General features: G+C 41.1%; 1 protein-coding gene across 1 annotated transcript; it reads right to left on the bottom strand.

Annotated features, from left to right (window-relative positions):
* Positions 1-1,044: 1,044 nt before the first annotated feature.
* On the bottom strand, positions 1,045-18,599 carry ghsra (growth hormone secretagogue receptor a). Its single transcript, XM_028792243.2, has 2 exons — positions 17,328-18,599; positions 1,045-2,786 (listed from the first exon to the last, which is right to left on the bottom strand). The coding sequence occupies exons 1-2, from the start codon at positions 18,112-18,114 to the stop codon at positions 2,482-2,484; spliced, it is 1,092 nt and encodes a 363-aa protein (XP_028648076.2). The 5' UTR covers positions 18,115-18,599; the 3' UTR covers positions 1,045-2,481.
* Between the last annotated feature and the right edge of the window lie 594 nt (positions 18,600-19,193).

Below are 19,193 nucleotides of genomic sequence, written 5' to 3'. Positions count from 1 at the left end.
TTGAAAAGCATAAAAGTGGCCCGTTGTGAATAAAACAAGACAACATAACATACCTGACATTTTTCCTCATGCCCAACAAATCCACAGGGTTGTACTACTCATTTCACTCTTCAGTGGTTAGTTTCTGAGTCATGCTCATTTTCTAAGCGCTGCATTCAGTCACACTTTAGTCATTTTAATCAATTAGAAAGCCTACCTTTAAATCTTACTATAAATCACTCAGGGTATTCACATTGCTGCCTGTGCAAATCTCCACACAATGTTCATTCGGTGCATGCATACTTCTTTTGAAATTAATCATCTTCATTCATCTCCATTCAGCTGGTGTGTTGCTCACAAAACTCATGCTTCTCAATGATGGCTATCTGATGGACCGCTCTTAACTACAGGTAATTATACAATGCGATGGTGTTGAATAAACTGGGTGGGTTGGTTCATGAATGTTAACATGCATCAAGAAGCACATTGAGGAGGTTGAACATGTAAACTGCTCTCAGAGGTTGGCAATTATTTGCACAGAGACTCTCAGCCATCACTTTATCAGACTGGCCGAGCTCTGGCAGCTAACCCGTTCTTCTCAGTGAAGTATGTTAAGCAAGCACCCCAAGTTGGCTAATTTCACCAGCAGAGGACCCTTCATTATTTTTATTGTATTCTCTGTATCCAAAGCTGTGGGGAGAATTCTGTTTTAGGGTTAATCATACTGTATGAGAGGTCGCCTCCTTGAGCTGGTAGCAGTATTCTAACCAGCAAAAGCTGAAAAAATTAACTATTTTTCATTATGGATCCAATAATGAATAGTTGATTTTATGAGAGGTTGCTCAAAGTCTTCTAATCAATGTGTATGAGTAATAATAATAATAATATTAACAACAAATAAATACATTTAAAGAGCTTTACAAAGATAGTGAAGAACCACTTCAAGCATCCACCTGGATGATATGATGACTGCCATTTATGCACCAGTACTTTCACCACACAGCAATTAGATGGTGAAGGGTTGAGAGAGATAGTTAGCCAATTAGAGAGATGATGGGGGAGGAATTAGGGGGCCAGAATGATCAGGCCATAGTGGGCATTGTGGGACACTCTCCTCTTTTTGAAAGATGCCCAGGGATCTTTTATGACCACAATGAGCCAGGACCTTGGTTTTACATCTCATCCGAAAGGATGGCACTAATGTTTACAGTACAGTGCCCCCCAACCACAGGGTAAACACTCTCCCTGATGGCCTTACCCAAGAGTAGTCAATACAGAGAAAATGTCAAAAAAGTCTCCTTCAAATAATGGTTGCCCTTAACCTTTTAGTTTCCTAAAAGCTTCTGGCACCCTTTCTGAACAGGACTGTATTCCACTGCAGGGCACACTTACATGCGGAATCATCCGTCATCCTGACAGACACAGATTTGGGAATAAACCAGAGTGCCCACCCTAAAATGTTAACAACTTGTAAAGTTCACATGGTCAGTGAGAGTCTGGAAATTGTGGGAGGTGTGCGCTAGCAGCACTAACCACTGCGCTTCTATGTCACCCCTATGCAGAACATTTGACTTCAGATGTTTTGAGGCTCAGTTAACTTAAATGATCCATTAGCGGTTCCATGCTTCATGCACTAAGCTGTCCCTTAGCATTCAGAATAGTGTTTAAACATTTATATACTTAATCTTGTATGCTTTATGTAAAACACGGATACGCACCTTTTAATACATTTAGTGTTCTTAACATGAATTTTTCCTTTTTACTTAAGCTGGTGGTGTTTCCAGTTGGCTCAGGCTTTGGACTTTACTTCATAATGCTGGTGGCTTTCCATTTGTCTGGTACTGTGATCCTAAGTGTGTCACTTAACTTGCCTGTGCTCCAATTGTAAAAATATATATGTAAATACAGTATATGTAAACAATTGTCCTTCTTTACTGCAGAGATGCCTTAGGGTGGTGTTCACCCTATGAAGGCACAATAAAATTAACTTTTTTGTGTTTTATTAATTGTGTTAGTCCAAAAAAAAAAAAAGATATGGCCACATCTATGTTTGATTTTAGTTTTGAAAGAGAACTTTTTCATATTGTTTCTATCCAAAAATATAGCATTCAAAATAGTTTGGCACAGTCTAAACCCAGGTCAGGTTAGGTATATTGCTGACGAAACAATCAACAACCTATGTAGGCCTACAGTACACCGCTGACAAACATCTCTTCTCCTAAAGTACACGGTAACTGCCTTCCACTTGACCAGCTATCAGACTGGACTGTGGCTAAACTGAGGCACATTCAGTAATGTCCAATGTGAACTTTGTGCACACCATTGTTCTTCCCAAATTACCTGTTAGTTTTACTTGGTTTACCTCTCCGGCCTGTGAATGGTACTTGTTACATGCATGTGTAGTAGTAAGATCAGTAAAACCAGTGGTTGGTATTTTTATGGCTTTTTGGCACACATCATCTTTGTAAGAGAAAAACAAAGCACTGGTCCTCTGCTCCCCCATCACGTGCTAATGCTAGACTCTGTCCAACCTGGGGAGCTCTCATCCTTCATGGTGGATGCCGTTCTTTTGGGAGTTTGCTTCAGTCCAAAGAGCTTGCAAGCTGCCACTCGATATTTCTTCGACATGATGTTGTACAAGATGGGGTTGATGGCAGCGCTAAGGTAAAAGAGCACAAAAGAAACCAAGTTGCAGTACTGGCTCATCTGAGACATCTCCAATGAGTTAGCTTCCGATGACTTGGAAAACAAATATCGTCCAACGTGGAATGGCAGCCAGCAGAGAACGAAAGCAAATACTACCACCGCTAAAAAAGAGAAAGAAAGAAAGAAAGAAAGAAAGAAAGAAAGAAAGAAAGAAAGAAAGAAAGAAAGAAAGAAAGAAAGAAAGAAAGAAAATGATAAATGTATTGGTTATAACATTTCTAATATATAAATATAATATATATATATATATATAAAATATACAGTACATATACTATAAATATAATATATAAATGTGTGAGAAGATATAGCAATATAACTAGGCAGCAATGATGTCCATTAGCAGGACACTCACAGAAGACTCTCAATGATGTATATTCTTGTTAAGAATGTTAGATGCTGGACAGAATAGATATTTCTAAAAAGACCTGACAAGTCATAATATGTATCTTTATATATAATACGTTACCATACCTGTTCAGGATTTTAAATCACCTGTATTTTGCAAACCATTTGACCTACTGACCTGAAATTTGGTACACATATACAATGTGATGTCTACTATCCGCTTTCGGGGTGATGATTGGCCTCCAAGGTTATTCCTCTTTTTATTTTTATTTTATTGTAGAATCAACTCTCGGCAGCAGCCAGCTGTGTCGCAGATGCATACATGCACCATTCTCATCCCTACCACCTTCACCATCACTTCCCCTACCTCTTCATATCATAAATCATTCTTGAGGCAAATTGAAAACTCAAGTGCCAGCTTAAGTGAAAAATTAAGGAAAACGTACTAAGTAATTGCAACACAAATACTGACTTAATCAGTTTTAACGCAAAAAGATGCTGAAAGAAGAAAAGAAGTGGGCTGCTAGGGTGGAGAAAAGAAGAGCTGTTCAGGAAACAGCAAGTGCATCAACCACCTCTGAGCGAACAAATGCTAAACATACAAAGAAAGAATATGAAAAATATGAATGCTCAAGTCAAGATACTGGTTTATAATAAATCAACAAACTTTAAAATTAAGCACAGATGTTAGTGTGGCTGCTGCTGCTGATGCCTCACAGATCCACCATCCTGGATTTGAACCCCATGCCTGGTTGTGTGTGGAGGTTGCACTTTCTCCCCCATGTCTGTGTGGCTTTTCCTCCTACATGCTCAAAAGATTTGCAGGTTTGATAAACTGGCAACCATATTCTTGTCTTCTCTGTGTATGCCCACTGTGCCCAGAGCTGGTTTCTACCTTTAGCCCAATGCAGTGACCCTTAATTGGATTCCGTGGGGTTGTGAATGGTATGGTATAATACAATTAAGCATACGCTGAAATGTTACATTTTCTTTTTGTTACATGTCTTTTGCACCAGAACCAAGTCCTGTAAAACCCTAAAATACAGTGTTGTATTGCAGCATAACAAAGGTAAATATGCAAATAGGCCGCAAAAAACATCCACAGTCACCTGCAATTAGACATATTATGGCAGATGTTTTTGAATTCCAGCTAAACAATAGAAAGAAAATAATTTCTTCCTTAAACAAAGTAATAAAACGGACATTTTCTTCAGGTCAGATGTGTAGTTCATAATTAAAGACTGATCTGTCAGCTGGTAACTGGAATTTGTGTGTGAACAAAATGGGAGTTCCATTAAGTTCATACAGATCCATCCATGCAGTTCAGGATTCTATCTGGGCATCAACTATAGAACTAACTACAGTATAGACAGGACAAATGTCCATCACAGGAGACACTCTTTTCCAAACCCTCATCAGGGAAATTTAGTGTGAAAAATTAACCCAACTTGCATCATTCTCAGAACTGGGATACCCAGAGGAAAACCCTGGAAGAGACATTGAGAACATGCCTTACCCACACAGACAGCATTTGAGACTAGGACCCTGGAGGTGTGAGGCAGAAACGCTAATCAGTGCATCGTCATTCCACCTATTCTGACGACTTTATTTCTCTATGGATAATGTACATCTGTGATTGACAGGTGCCCTGTCCAAGGGATTTTTCCTGCCTTACACGCTATGCTTGCTGGGATAGGCTCCAGCCCCCCTGGTGACCCTGCTCAGGATTACGTAGGCTTACAAAATGGCATGGTATGTAATATAACATACCTGAGTCTCAACATACTCTGTCCTTGATAAGTGTGCATCATAAGAATGAACTAAATGGAAATGGAGGACACCTATTGGATCATTGCTTATGTGCAGGCACAGTAGAATAACCACGGACACTATCATTAATTTCAGGTATACTGCTGAATAACTCTAAGGAACAGTTTCCATCCATCCATCCATTTTCCAACCCGCTGAATCCGAACACAGGGTCACGGGGGTCTGCTGGAGCCAATCCCAGCCAACACAGGGCACAAGGCAGGAAGCAATCCCGGGCAGGTTGCCAACCCACCGCAGAACAGTTTCCTTATTTACTTATTTTTGCATTATCCTCATCTTGAAGTATACTTATTTGAATTGATCATTTAAATCAGACTTTTGGGCACATGAGCTTCACGAGTTACTAATGGGTTCTGGCCATGGGAATAATGGGGAGAAGGTTAAAGGGGTGACATAGAAAATTACTACTTGTCTGTTTCTGCCTTTAAAAGAGAGGAACACCAGCTAGAAGACCAATGATGTCATTTCCGGGCAGTGCTGGCTAAAGCCCATATGGAGCCCCACGCTTGGTCTTGGTGACGGGAGTGCAGATGAGGGTTAGAGTGTGGGGTTCGTAAAAGTCCAGGGTATGTGCCACATGAGTTTCACAGCTCTCATCGCCATTCCATAGAACATATTAAATATTATTAAACTTCTTGACTTACCAAAACAACACTTTTTGGTGTCCATATTGCATGCAGTTCTGTAGTGTGTACCTCTTAACTTTCATAAACAGTGCCCAAAGCAGCCACCTATGTTTCCTAATGGATTGACTGGTTCTGTTTCCAGAATGAATTTGACTCTGCCACTTCTGCCTGCCTGCCTATATAACCTCAAAAAGAACTGAAAGTAGCCATTTAGAATAATTTCCGCTCTTCAAGACAGTGATTACTGTACCTGGTAGCTAACTTGCCTAAACTGTATGTCCTATTTTGGTTCTTTGGCACGTTTGTGCTTTTATTTTCATTGGCACAATAAATGAGGCATCCTCTGGGACCCCAACTCATATTCCTCTTTTTTCTATTTTGTTCAAACAAGACATAAATGTTCTAAAATACTAAATTATTTCAAGTTATGACAGAATTAAATGAATATAAAATATTTAAAAGTTCCCAAATGTGTGCTCATTACATAATTTACTTGTGATATACAGTACTACATGCAGTATACAGTATATGTATTGTCACATACAGTATGTGTGCCTCTGGACCACACTCCACAGAATATACTCGTGTGTTGTATGATCTACTATTCAATGTTGAGAGAAGGTGCTGGTGCTAACTTTCTCCTCTTGTGTTCTATCCACAGAGTAGGGAGGACACCCAGTGAGGGCAACTGACTCCAACCCTTCTGGTCCTCTGAATATAAATCCTGCAGCTGCCGGAAGCAGGCGATCACTTCTGAACCGAATGCACCTCAGCACAAAGCTCCCTTCAAACTTTACTTAAGCCTGATGGCTTTCTTTTTCTTGAGACTTAGTACTGGCACATATAGTGACTCTTTTTTGTTATTTTTGCTTTCTTAAATTTAATAATATAATTAAATATAATAATAAATCTAATAAAAAAAATAAATGGGGATGACCAGGTTGGCGCCCCAAAATTTTTTGTGGTACCTTGCAGTTCCTTACTTGACCACAATGTGCATGTATATATCCCACATATAAAAATAATACATATTTTACATATTCTCTTTTTTGTGCTGAAAGAACCCTTTTTCTTTCCTGTGCCATGTATTTTCCAGAAACAGCTCCTAAAATTGAAGATTTGCCACGCAGTACGTTGTCAAATGCACGAATGTCACTAACTTGGGGTGGAGTGGTGGCTCTGAGGCTAATGATCTGCGCTGGTATCCCAAAGGTTGCCGGTTCAAATCCCCGTCACTGCCAAAAGAGATCCTACTCTGCTGGGCCCTTGAGCAAGGCCCTTAACCTTCAATTGCTCTAGGGGCGCTGTACAATGGCTGACCCTGCACTCTGACCTCAAGGGGTATGTGAAAACTAACAAATTCCTAATACAAGAAAGTGTATAAGGCAAAATAAAGAACAAAAAAAAAACTCTGATACCACAGAACCTTAGTAGCTGCAGGTTTTCATTGCAAACACTTATTGCTAATGATTTTGATTGACTTTTAGGATTCAGATAACCAACAGCCAAACAATAACGAGTAAGCCAACAGATGCCCAGCAAATTCAGGGATCTCAAACTCATTTCCTGGAGGACCACCATTTTCGCTCCAACCAATTTCTTAAGTAGGAGACAATTCTTGATGTTAATGAAATCTGCTGCTTTATTCTATGGATTTATTTGCTTTCTCATTGTGCCCCACCAGACATTTTGCAAAACATTTGATTTTCATTTTTTTTTCCAGAGATCATCATCAACATGCTTTGTGGACCAGAGCAGATTGATATTTTTCAGACCATAATTTTTATTCTTTTCAAATATTTTATTGAAACAGGTATTGTAAGAGGGGTGGCATGGTGGCACAGTGATAGCGCTGCTGCCTTGCAGTAAGGACACCTGGGTTTGCTTCCCAGGTCCACCCTGCGTGGAGTTTGCATGTTCTCCCCGTGTCTGTGTGGGTTTCCTCCGGGTGCTCCAGTTTCCTCCCACAGTTCAAAGGCCGCATTGGCGATCTGAAATTGTCCCTAGTGTGTGCTTGGTGTGTGTGTGCACGCCCTGCGGTTGGCTGGCGCCCTGCCCGGGGTTTGTTTCCTGCCTTGCCCCCTGTGTTGGCTGGGATTTGCTCCAGCAGACCCCTGTGACCCTGTAGTTAGGATATAGGGGGTTGGATAATGAATGGATGTATGGAGGTATTGTAAGATGCTACAATGCTACAAATTGAGTCAAGTTAGCTTGATATGTAGCTTTATAACTCATTATTGTTTAGCTGCTAGTTAAGAAAAAGAAAAAATTAACGGACCATAATAAAAACACGTCAATTAAAATGAAAGGAAACCACGGATGTTTCATTAGCAGCAGTAAACGGTTACTCATTAAGAAAATATATGGAAGTAAAACCTGCAGCTACTGAGGCCCTCCAAGGTTTGAGCTTGACACCCCTAGTTAAATGTCTATAACTATTGGAAGTGTGAAGATGGCATGAATAAATGTACACAATTGAGACCCATCTGCTAAATGTAATTTGAGCTAGACGTGTATATCAACTGAAGAGGAGCAGTTTTAGAAAAAAAAAACAAAGACATCACTTGGTAAGAATAAAATGATCTGTGTAAAACTGAAAGAGAAAACTTGTACAGTACAGCAGTGTTAATGGAATAATGCGTTATTCTGAGTGCAGGACTGTGACTTGAAATATCGTCACCCATCTGTCACACTGCATAGCACATCAAGTACCCATCATTTATTATGTATGCTGTTTCATGCTTTGACCCCTGCACCTCATTAAAATCTATTTTCTACCTGCTTCCTGTCCCAACTTCTTATTTTCAATATTATTTAAAGGGTGCATGGTAGTTAATTCCATTAACATTCCAGCTGTGCTTTGCACTGCTTAGTACATATTAATATGAGCTAATAGCGTTTTGTTAAGGGAATGTGAACTTTAGAAAATCTTTACTAAAGAAACAAGCATTCATTTTAAATTGACTATCTGCACAGCAGGACAAAACCATGATTGTGCTAAAGTCGTTGCTATAATACAAGATAAATAATAATGTGAGCATACGGTAGAAAAAAAAAAATAAAACCAGCTACGATCAGTGCGGACTGCAGGCAGCTCCTGGTGTCATTTTGCTTTTAAAATTGGAACATACTTTACACAAAATATAAATTATAATAAAACACGTTCTAGTCAGAAAAATAAGCTGAGTAGGCAGTCCTGATTCTATAGTGGCTTTTGTTCCATTCAGTTTCTTAATTTAAAATCAATATCATTTTTAATTCAGATCCATGTTTAAACAGACACCTTGCTGTAGTTCTTTTTGTGCTGTTTTGCAAATCAAAAATAATGCGAGTTTGACTCCTCTTTCAGATTAAGAGAGTCTTAGCCCTGCTACAGGTTTTAGTGTTGGGGAGTCTACAAACGTTCTGCCTTTTTTGTTTCTTTTTAATTCCTTTGTTTATTAAGAATTTTAATGTTCATGTTTTTTCTTTTAAAAGAAGGTGATAAACCTTAAAAAAATGGCTAATTAACCAAATTATTGTCATTTTACCTGCATAATAGTAATGCTTTTCTCACAACTCAAAGCACTTTATGTAGGCAGTGGAGAACCACTTCAACCTCCAACAATGTACAGCACCCACCTGCATGTTGCGACAGCAGCCATTTTGCACCAGTGTGCACACCACACATTAGCCATTAGGTGGTGAAGATGTGAAAAAGATTAAACAAATTAGGGGCAGGGGATGAAAGGGGACCAAAATGGATGAGGCTATGTTGGGTAATTTAGCCTGGACATCAGGATACATCCTACTCTTTACGAAGGATGCCCATGGACCTTTTATGAACACAGAGAGTCAGGGCCACGGTTTTTGTGTCTCATCCAATGGACATTGCCATTTTTGCAGCACAGTGTCCCTGTCACTGAACTGGAGCATTGCAATGCACACACAGACCACAGGGTACGTACCTCCTTATGGCCTCACCAACACCCCTTCCAGTAGCTTTTCTCAGATGCTCTCCAATCCAACTACTTGCCGTGCCAGAACAAGCCTAGCTTCAGGTGGATGATCTGTTCTAAAGTGCCGGTGGGATGGCTGCATGTGTGTTCTTCTTTACTGAATGACTTTAAATAAAATACTAGGGATGAAGGGGTTTCTTCTACTCATGTCAGTTTTGTTGATTCTCACCACCCCCCCCAAAAAACTACTGTCTTTTAATATAAGGATATATGGTTTCACTTTGTTAACCTGTTGACTATCTATGTGGAGTTGGTGCCTTCTCCCTTTGTTCACGTGGGGTTTGATCCACTCCTAAAGACATGCAGGGCAGGCTGACTGGTCAATCTAAATTGACTCACCGTGAGGGTGACAAGGAGTGGACTCTGTCCAGAGTTGATCCCTGTCCATGCTTAATAATGCTAATCTCAGGTTCCCCACAACCCTGTAACAGAATAGGTGTGAGTAGAATATGGAGAGATGGTGTACTGATAGGAATCTTTATTCAAGATATTTCACTCTATTTTGAGCATTTGCTCTTAATTTTAAAGTACAAACCATTCACACAATCCATCCATCCATCTTCTAAACCCACTTATCCAGAGTAGGGTTGAAGGGAAGCTGGCCTCATAACGAATACATTGAGTGATCAGTTATTACAATAGATTTATTATGTCTTATTAGCAATGCATTTTGTTTGGGTGTGTATACAGTAAGTAAGCATTTAATGTAATTTTTACAGCTTTCCTTCAGTAATCTTCACTTAAATATCATAACATAAAGTGACATGGCTCACTTTCTCAAGTGTGATCTTCGGTATGTTACCTTACAGCCCACTTTAATGTATTCCACATATAATAGAGCTGCAATCAATTGTAGGGACCACCTTCCGTGCTCTGAAGAGGTAGGCAGTTATTCCCTGGGACGAGAGGGGCCGCTGATGCTAACAGTGCTTCCTCCTTGTTGAGTTGCACCGCAAAGCAGCTCAAGTATGCTGCCATGCCCCGCCCACAGAACCCACGGAGACCCCGCCTCTTCCTGCATCGATCTCATAACACCGAGCGCTCCCGTTAGGTGGCTACTTAGACTAACCTGGCGAGCCTCTACTTGTGCTGACTACGGACCGAAGACAACTTTTTTTTCTCTTTGTTTTGTTTCTGGGAACAAACAGCCATTTTTTTTATTAAAAGTGAAAGGAGTGACCCGGATGAACCCTAACCTTTTCTCTGTGTATATTTTAGTTTGCTTTACAGGCATGTTACGCCATTACGAGCCTTCAGTCTAACTAAACTAAATTAAGTAAAAGGATTGTTAAGTGTTAAATATAATCCATATCCATATTACTAAACGAGAATGGTAAACCGGATGGACGCAGGGACATCCGGCCATGGGCCGTGGATGCAAAAAACGTACTGCGCAGGCGCCCCACAAATCCCCCCCCTCCAAGCAATGGAAACCGGATGGAATGCAACGTAAAATAAGAAATGACGCGCCGCGCCCATAGCACACAGAAAAAAGGAGTCAGACGCCGGCGCCGCACGAAGCCCATTGCACACGAAACGGGACACAAACAAAGAAGAGGATTGAGACCCACGACACACAAAGCCCCCCTCCAGTAACTGAAATAAGAAATGAGGCAACGCGCCCCTAGAACACCACAAACAAAGGAGTCCCACGCAAGCGCCACATAGCACACGAAACGGTTCGCACACAAAAAAGACGATTCAGACCCACGACACACAAACACCCCCTCCACTAACAGAAATAAAAAGTCAGGCAACAAGCCCCTAGCACACAAAAAAAAAGAAGACGCGAGTGCCACACAAAGCCCATTGGACACGAAACGGGACAGACTATGGACATAGCACACGAAATGTACACAAAAAGGACGATTCAGACCCACGAGCACACTAACATAAATAAGAAATGACACACAAAGCCCCATTTCTGAACGAAACATCCGTATTAAACATACGTCATCTCAACACATTCACACTATGCAGCATAGGTGCATCTCATTACAATGAAGCACTATTAACCGTTCAACCGCAGAAAAGGCTCCATATTAACAGTGAGTGCGATCCTCCTTATTACATATCCATATTTCTAACGCTGAAGAACAAACAAGTCATGAATTCACGATCACAGGTACAAAACGATACGGCTCGGGTAACGGGACCAAACACACGAACCGCATGAAAAAAAACAATACACGTCGGCGCCTACAACGCGCTTCTGAAACTCCGGAAGAAAAAATGTCTCGGCTCCAAAAACGCAAAGCTCAACTAACACAGTTACAGAAACAAAAGCAGATGGACAGACACAATCAACGTAGACGCATGCACCACGCGTCTCAAAGTGCTGCATCGAAACAGGCACGGGTTCAAAACGAAACACCTCCCGTCTCAGACATACAGAAACGGCAGCGAAGGAACAAAATAAATAAACGCAGACGTCTACAACGCACATCTGAATTGCCTGTAAACAAGCAGGCAAGGCTCCAAAAACAGACAGCTCAACTGACCGACATACAAAAACGGGCAAGGCTCAATACAAACAATGCACGCCGTAAACTACAACGGGCTTCTCACACAGCACAGGCAAATCGATTACAGCTCCAAAACAACACGTCCCAAATACTGGACATACAACGACGCACCTCTCAAACGGCACAAGCAAAAGATACACGTCACGGACATCAACGACAGACACCTGCTAAACGCTTACGTTAGCTGACAACGCGTTCAATAATGAGTCCACTATTCAGGAAAATTCATTGGGATTAATGAATGTCATTTGCAATCAATGTCATTCACTTAACTTCCCTGAAGAAACAACTGGCAATACAAGTAATAAATTTACACGTTGTTGTCAAAAGGGTCAAATTAGACTGCCTCCTTTACATTCATATCCTGAATATCTACAGAAGCTTCTAACTAACGATGTACCTGAAAGTAAAAACTTTATGAACTGCATTAGATCCTACAAATCGCTATCCACTATGAACATGAACAGTAGCAATGCACGTGGCATCCATCTTGCAAAACTGTTAATTATTGATGAATGTACAATGTCATCCAGTCACTTACTCAACACCATTGATAAACTTCTACAAACGTTGATGAATAATAATATTCCCTTTGAAGGAAAGGTACTTTTATTAGGAGGAGATTTTAGACAGTGCTTAGCTATTGTTCCACATGCCATGCGCTCAGCTATTGTTCAGTGCACCTTAAAATACGCAGACAATTGGCATTGCTTTCAAAAGATACAGTTAGTACAAAACATGCGATGTCCAGATCCAGATTATAACAATTGTTTATTACAACTGGGAGATGGTACACTCACCAATACAGATAGACTTCACCCAGATATTATTACAATTCCTCAAGCCTTTATCTGCGACGACTTAGTTACAGAGATATTTGGAACAGCAATCTCATTAGACCAAATACCCCTTTTAACACAACACACTATATTATATCCAAAAAATATTAATGTGGATCACATAAATAACCAAGTCATTGCATTACTTCCTGAAGAGACACAACTCTTTCTAAACTCTGACAAAGTTGACTCTGATGACGACAATGACCATCTTCATTTCCCCTTAGAATATTTAAACACTATTTACCCAGCTGGATTACCATGACACAATCTTAGCCTTAAAAACGGAACAATAATCATGCTATGAAGAAACCTTAACACTAAACAGGGTTTATGCAATGGCACACGTTTGGTCATCAACACCATGACACACAATGTTATTCAAGCGACAGTTCTTACAGGATCACATGCTAACAGTACTGTTCTGATTCCTAGAATTAACCTTACAAGTTCTGACCTGAAATTATCTTTTACACTTAAACGGTGACAGTTCCCCATTAAACCTGCATTTGCCATGACCATCAACAAATCACAAGGACAAACCATGGACAAGGTTGGCATCTACCTCTCTGAACCCGTTTTTGGACATGGGCAACTTTATGTGGCCTTCTCACGAGTTCGACGTTCATCTGACATTAAAGTTAAGGTTATAAGTGCTCCATGCCAAGGAAAACTCATTCAAGGACAAGACACCATCTTTACTACTAATGTTGTGTACAAAGAAATTTTCCAATAAACCTTTACACTGTGCCACACACTTTATTGTTTGCTTTCTATATGCATCATCTACACCTTCACACTATGCTATATCTCATTCATACATCACGCTCTTTGTCATTTCCCAACACCAGGGGTTAGCGAGCGAAGCGAGCAGGGGGTGGAGCCCCCTAGTCTATCATAAAACCAACTATTATTTTACTGGTCCAATGATCAAGTGCGGGTGTACGGTCTCCAAATGAACACGGATCATGGCAAGATGCCAGACTATGCCATTTCTATTGATGTATAAGAGGCTGTAATGTTAGTCAAATACAGAAGCAAACAAGTATAGTACATTAACAATGCAATTTTAAAGTAGCTATGTATATTAAGTTATAAAATGCATTGTCAATATGTATTATATTATTGAGGTATACAGTATTTGAAAATAGATTGCACTACCTCTCCCAGTGTCAGGTCCCATATTGGAAAGATCTGTATTAAGAATAATTTTTTTCAATATTTACCGTTCCACAAAATACTGGCAGTCTGTTAGCTTGTGATGTTGTTAACATGACAGTTGCAGTATTAAATTTTACTTAATGTTTCTAGCTAGCGCAAGTGCTTTAAGCCACACATTCACAAGGAAAGAGGACAACAATGGCTTCTTTAAGAGAATTTAGTAAGATGATCAGACACTCAAGCAAAGCACACATTTATTGGAATGCCTTGTGCCAAAAATACCCTGAAATCACTCAAACTACTGGGCTTTCTAAAGGAGAAATCCGGTTCGTAAAGCGTATCAGTGGAATAGCATTTCTAAAAGTTCATCTAAGGCAGGGCTCCTCACATTCGGTCCTGCAGTACTACAATGGGTGCAGGGTTTTGTCACAACCTGATTCTGTGCTAAATACAGGGCTTTCATCACAAAAAGATGAAAAAAGTAATGGCTACATGGTTTCATTTGCTGTTGAGCTCCCGTAAGGTGCTTGAGGGTAGCATGGTGGCACAGTTACTATCTACTGCCTTCCTCTTCTTTTCCAAGTTTGGTTCCTGCCTTATGATGCAACCCTAAAATCTGACAAAGCGGATTCAGTAAATGGGTAGAATGACATGGATGCTGAAGCAACATTTGTTATGGAGAAACTGCCAAAGCACCATTTGTACTGTGGCTTACTTGTCTGATACTAAATTTTGCAAATAAATGATCTTTACTGTTTATAGCCTTTTCCTCTAAAATGCGCCTCTCTTTCAAAATAAAAGCAACTCCACTGGTGACTGGTGACAATGCATGTGTCCTGTAAATGGCTTCTAGTCCACAGAGGCTGTGTCCAGTGTTGCTCCACTGGGATTTCTTTAAAAATGACAACCAGGTTAGAAAACTGAAGGGTGAATAGATGGATGGATGATGTTCTGTTGTCATATTAACTGTTTTAAAACAAGGCTTTAAAAATCACTGATCTATACTACTGCATGTCTCGACTGCCTAGTACTCCATACAGCCATTATATGTACTGTACTGGTTATTCTTGTAGAACCGCATTACGGAGACGGGTGGTAAATGCGCTCGTATGTATTTGTTTGTACTTGAATGTCTGCATGTTTGAAATATTTTTCTTAACGCTCATACATGTTTATTTATTTAATGACAACGACCCGCCGATACTCACTACGTGGCTTTTAAATGAAAGTAACTTTAAAATCTCTACAACGGATAGGCTTTTCAAAGCAGACGTTTTGGTGTCTTCCATACCGGTCATTGCGCAGTATTGACCAGATGTCCGGGTTCAAAGCCGGGCGCGGCCACTGTGCAAAGTCTCTACTTTTATCCACGTATTTTCTCCCACAGTAGCTCCTGCGGAAGAGCATCAAGACCATAACTCGCCTATCGGTTGTTTATGCGGGTTTTGAACTGATTAAAGGATAGTTACTCTTCACTTGACCTCAGCTTGACAATTCGTGCAGAGTTAAACAAGTAGGAGACAGAGGGGCGCAGTGCTTAGTTCAGCAGTCACACAGCTTCAGATTTAAAATCCGTATGACTTCTTCGAGTCGGCATGGGGTCTTCTCCATATATATGGGTTTTACTCCCACATTTTGATTGTTACGTTAATGTGTTTCTAAATTGACCCGATGGGCGCCCGAATGTGCCATGAGATGGCTTCTCGCGTGGTAATCGGATAGGCTCCAGTTCTTTTGCTTCTAGAACTGGATGGATGGATAATCGAACAATTCTCCAAAGTTTGGGATTAATCAAGCGGGTAGGTACAAGGCACTCACAAGAACACCGGCTAATGTATGCCTGCTTTTTTTCGTATTCTTGTAGTATCTGCGTTGCCTATAGCTGCGTGTACCAAGCGATGGAGTGTCCCTTCGCCACGGGTATACGTCGCCACTGTTCATGAAGTGATTTGCGTCAAGAAAAGAAAGAATGGTGTATAAAGTACGCGTAAAGAAAGCTTTCACAAATGCGGTTAACACATTTTATATGGATGGATGGATGGATTACGGAATCGCCGCTTTCCGTTTACAGGTGCTCGCTACACCTTCACTGTATCCCACTTACGGCTCCTACGCGTCTATCTCCAGTCTGTATTACTTGGCAGATCTAACGTCGCTATTGATGTTAGATGGATAGTTTGAGAACTGGTGGAGTCGCCAGAAGCGACTTTTTAATGTCTGGGTAATAAGACAACGCCGATTCATACCAACTCGCATCAGTCACGCATTTTGACTTTTGACAAAACGATCTTTTTTGCCATCCGCTGATAAACGGCTAGACTTCTGGTTATAATTGCTTTAGTTCTGAAGATACAGCTAAATGTTTTGTGAACACACATTATAAAATTTCACTATAGTTTGTATAGTACTTAGCTTAACTGCCGCATATTGGCCAATACGGAAGGCTAACAAGCGATCTCGCAAATGATTTGGAAATTGTTTACAAAATATTTACAACACAAGGGTTGTTTTGGACATTCATAATGCAATGGTTTCTTTATCGTTACTTGGCCCCGATGTGTTTGTGTATTCACTCTGCGATGGACCGGCGACTTGAACAGGGATTGTCCCTGCCTTGTGCCAGAAGCTTGCTGGCACTGCCTCCTGCTTCCCCGCGACCCCACTCCTGTTAATCGGGTTAGGAAAAAGGATGGATGGATGGATGAATGGATGGATGGATATTTGGTGCAATTTCCTGAAATTGACTGTCACCCTATCCAGGAATTATTCCTGCCTTGTTTCCGATGCTTGCTGGGATAGGCAACCGGGTTTAAAAAGTGAATGGACGTTTGCCTTATCGTGAAGTGGATCCGCCCGCGCTCGAGCCCTGGTTCCCTGTTTTGTGGAGTCAGTATGTGCCCTCGTGCCAACACGGGGTTCTGCAGGCACTCCCACACCCTCAGCCTGCGTGATCATGTGGTGTCCCGTCCAGAATTTGTTGTGATTTTCGCCTCTGCTTTTCCTCTGTGACGCTGATATAAAAAGTGGGGCTTCATCATTAAAAACGTCTAAAAGTTTTGAAAAGACACACTAGTTATATTGATATTCAAGAACTGCAAAAATGAATAATGCGTCAGCTGGGAAAGAGCTAAAATGCCTTAAAAGCAGATATTAACATCGAGCTTGTCAGTTTTGATTAAAATTAAAGCAGGGCTGACAAGTTGAAAACCTTGACATTTTCTCCAAGATTTTAATGGAATGATCAGCGCCGAGTTTACGGTGGTGAATCTAAACTAAAATGAAATAAGTATGGCACGGCCGCATATCCCTCTGCCTTACCGAGCATTTTCACAGTCTGCTTGTTGTTCTTATCTCTACTTGACATGTTGGGTCCTATGGTATCCCTCTTTCTCTTCCACAACTTCCTTCCTATGAGGCTATAAAGTATAGTCAAGCAAAAGACAGGCAAGAAAAAAAAAATACTGGAAACCCACACCATGATGGTGAGGAGACCAGAGCGAATTGCGTAGTCGGTAGGTTTGCATTCGTTTGTCTCCCATGGGTCAGTACCTTCCTCGTGTTTGACACCCACCAGGACGAATATGGGTCCGGCACTAGCAAAGGCAATCGCCCAGAGCAGCAGTATGATTCCCTTGACACGTCCTTTTGTCACGACCACCTTGGCTCTGAGCGGAAAACAGATGGCAAAGTATCTTTCGATGCTCAGGGCCGTGATGTTGAGGATGGTGGAGTAGGTGCAGCTCTCGCTGACGAACTGAAAGAGCTTGCACAGCAAGTCTCCGAAGTTCCAGGGTCTGTAGCGCCAGATGCGGTACAAGTCAAGGGGCAAGCAGAGGAAAATGAACAGGTCCGAAAAGGCCATGCTGGACAGGTACAAGTTGGTCGTGGTCCTCATATCTTTGTACTTGGATACTATGAGAATGGTCATTAAATTCCCAGCAGTCCCTATGACGAAGAGAAAAATGCAAGTTGCCGTCACGCCTGTCAAAACTGGGATAGGGAAAAGATTGACCGGATAATCGGCATCCCAATAGTCGGAGTCCAACAAAGAGCAGTTGAATGTGCAATTGAAGGTGCAGTTTGTGTACACAGTGTCGTTGAACATCCTGATCCTGATTGCCCGACAGCAATCTCGGAATTTCACTAAGTGCTCATTGTGGCATGGGGGACCCGGGGCGAAGAGCTGGGAGGGGGTCTAACAGGTAAGAGTGCAGGAGTCAGGAGTAGAAAGCGCTGAGGCGCACAGGTGTACAAAGCCGCTCGAACAGCAAGTACGCATGAAAAGGTTTGCAGTTCTCTCACTGTATATCGTAGTCCCCATGACAAAAAAAGTACCATAAAAATGTAACTTTGAAATAACCGTGTGCCAGTCAGTACTGCATTTTCAATCACGCACCCTGATTGACAAGTCCTGCAAATGAAATTGTTCCTTGCGAAATTGACGAAGGTGTATCATTCTTCCAAACAGTTCCTTCAGAAGTAGCTATACAACGAAATAAAAAAAAAAACCTTGAAATATTCCGATAATCGAAAAAATAACAACGAAGTGATATAAAGGGAAAAAAATCACCCAAGTCCAGAGATACTGCAACTCAGACACGAGTCTCTTCACTAAAGCTTGAAAGCGACAGTTGGAGTGTATTAAAGCGGCATACACGCGCATGCGTAGTAGTGAGCGAAGGCTAACTAAATATTTCTGCATGGTACAAGTAACGCATGGAACAGCAATGCCTCCTCGAAAAACCTGTATCGAAATCATCACCCAAATATTGAATTTAATTAATAACATTATTGAACCTACGCGGTTCCCTGAATATACGCAGTTAACAGTAGCTGCACTTACACAACAGACTGCGAAATTGTTAAGTTTTAGTCGGCTTGACTGGGCTGCGGTGAATTCTGGTCAGGTCATTGTTTTAGAGATTTTTTTAACTAATACCACGCTCACATTTTAAAGTTGTGTTTTTGTATTATACGGTTAATTAGCGACTCAAAATTAGCCGACATGTGCGAGTTTATATGGGGGTCCGTGTGCCTCCATACCCAGTGCTACCGGGGTAGGCACTCTGCGACCCGACTAGTCGAGGCTGAAAAAACGGATGGATCAATGTGTAATTAGGACACTCGTGTCCCCAAATCCCTCCACCTATCCGCGCGTGTTAAGTGATCTGTACTGTAAAAGAT

This window comes from Erpetoichthys calabaricus, chromosome 2 (genome assembly GCF_900747795.2).
Source record: "Erpetoichthys calabaricus chromosome 2, fErpCal1.3, whole genome shotgun sequence".
Classification (NCBI taxonomy): domain Eukaryota; kingdom Metazoa; phylum Chordata; class Cladistia; order Polypteriformes; family Polypteridae; genus Erpetoichthys; species Erpetoichthys calabaricus.
This window is presented reverse-complemented; position numbering and strand designations above follow the sequence as displayed.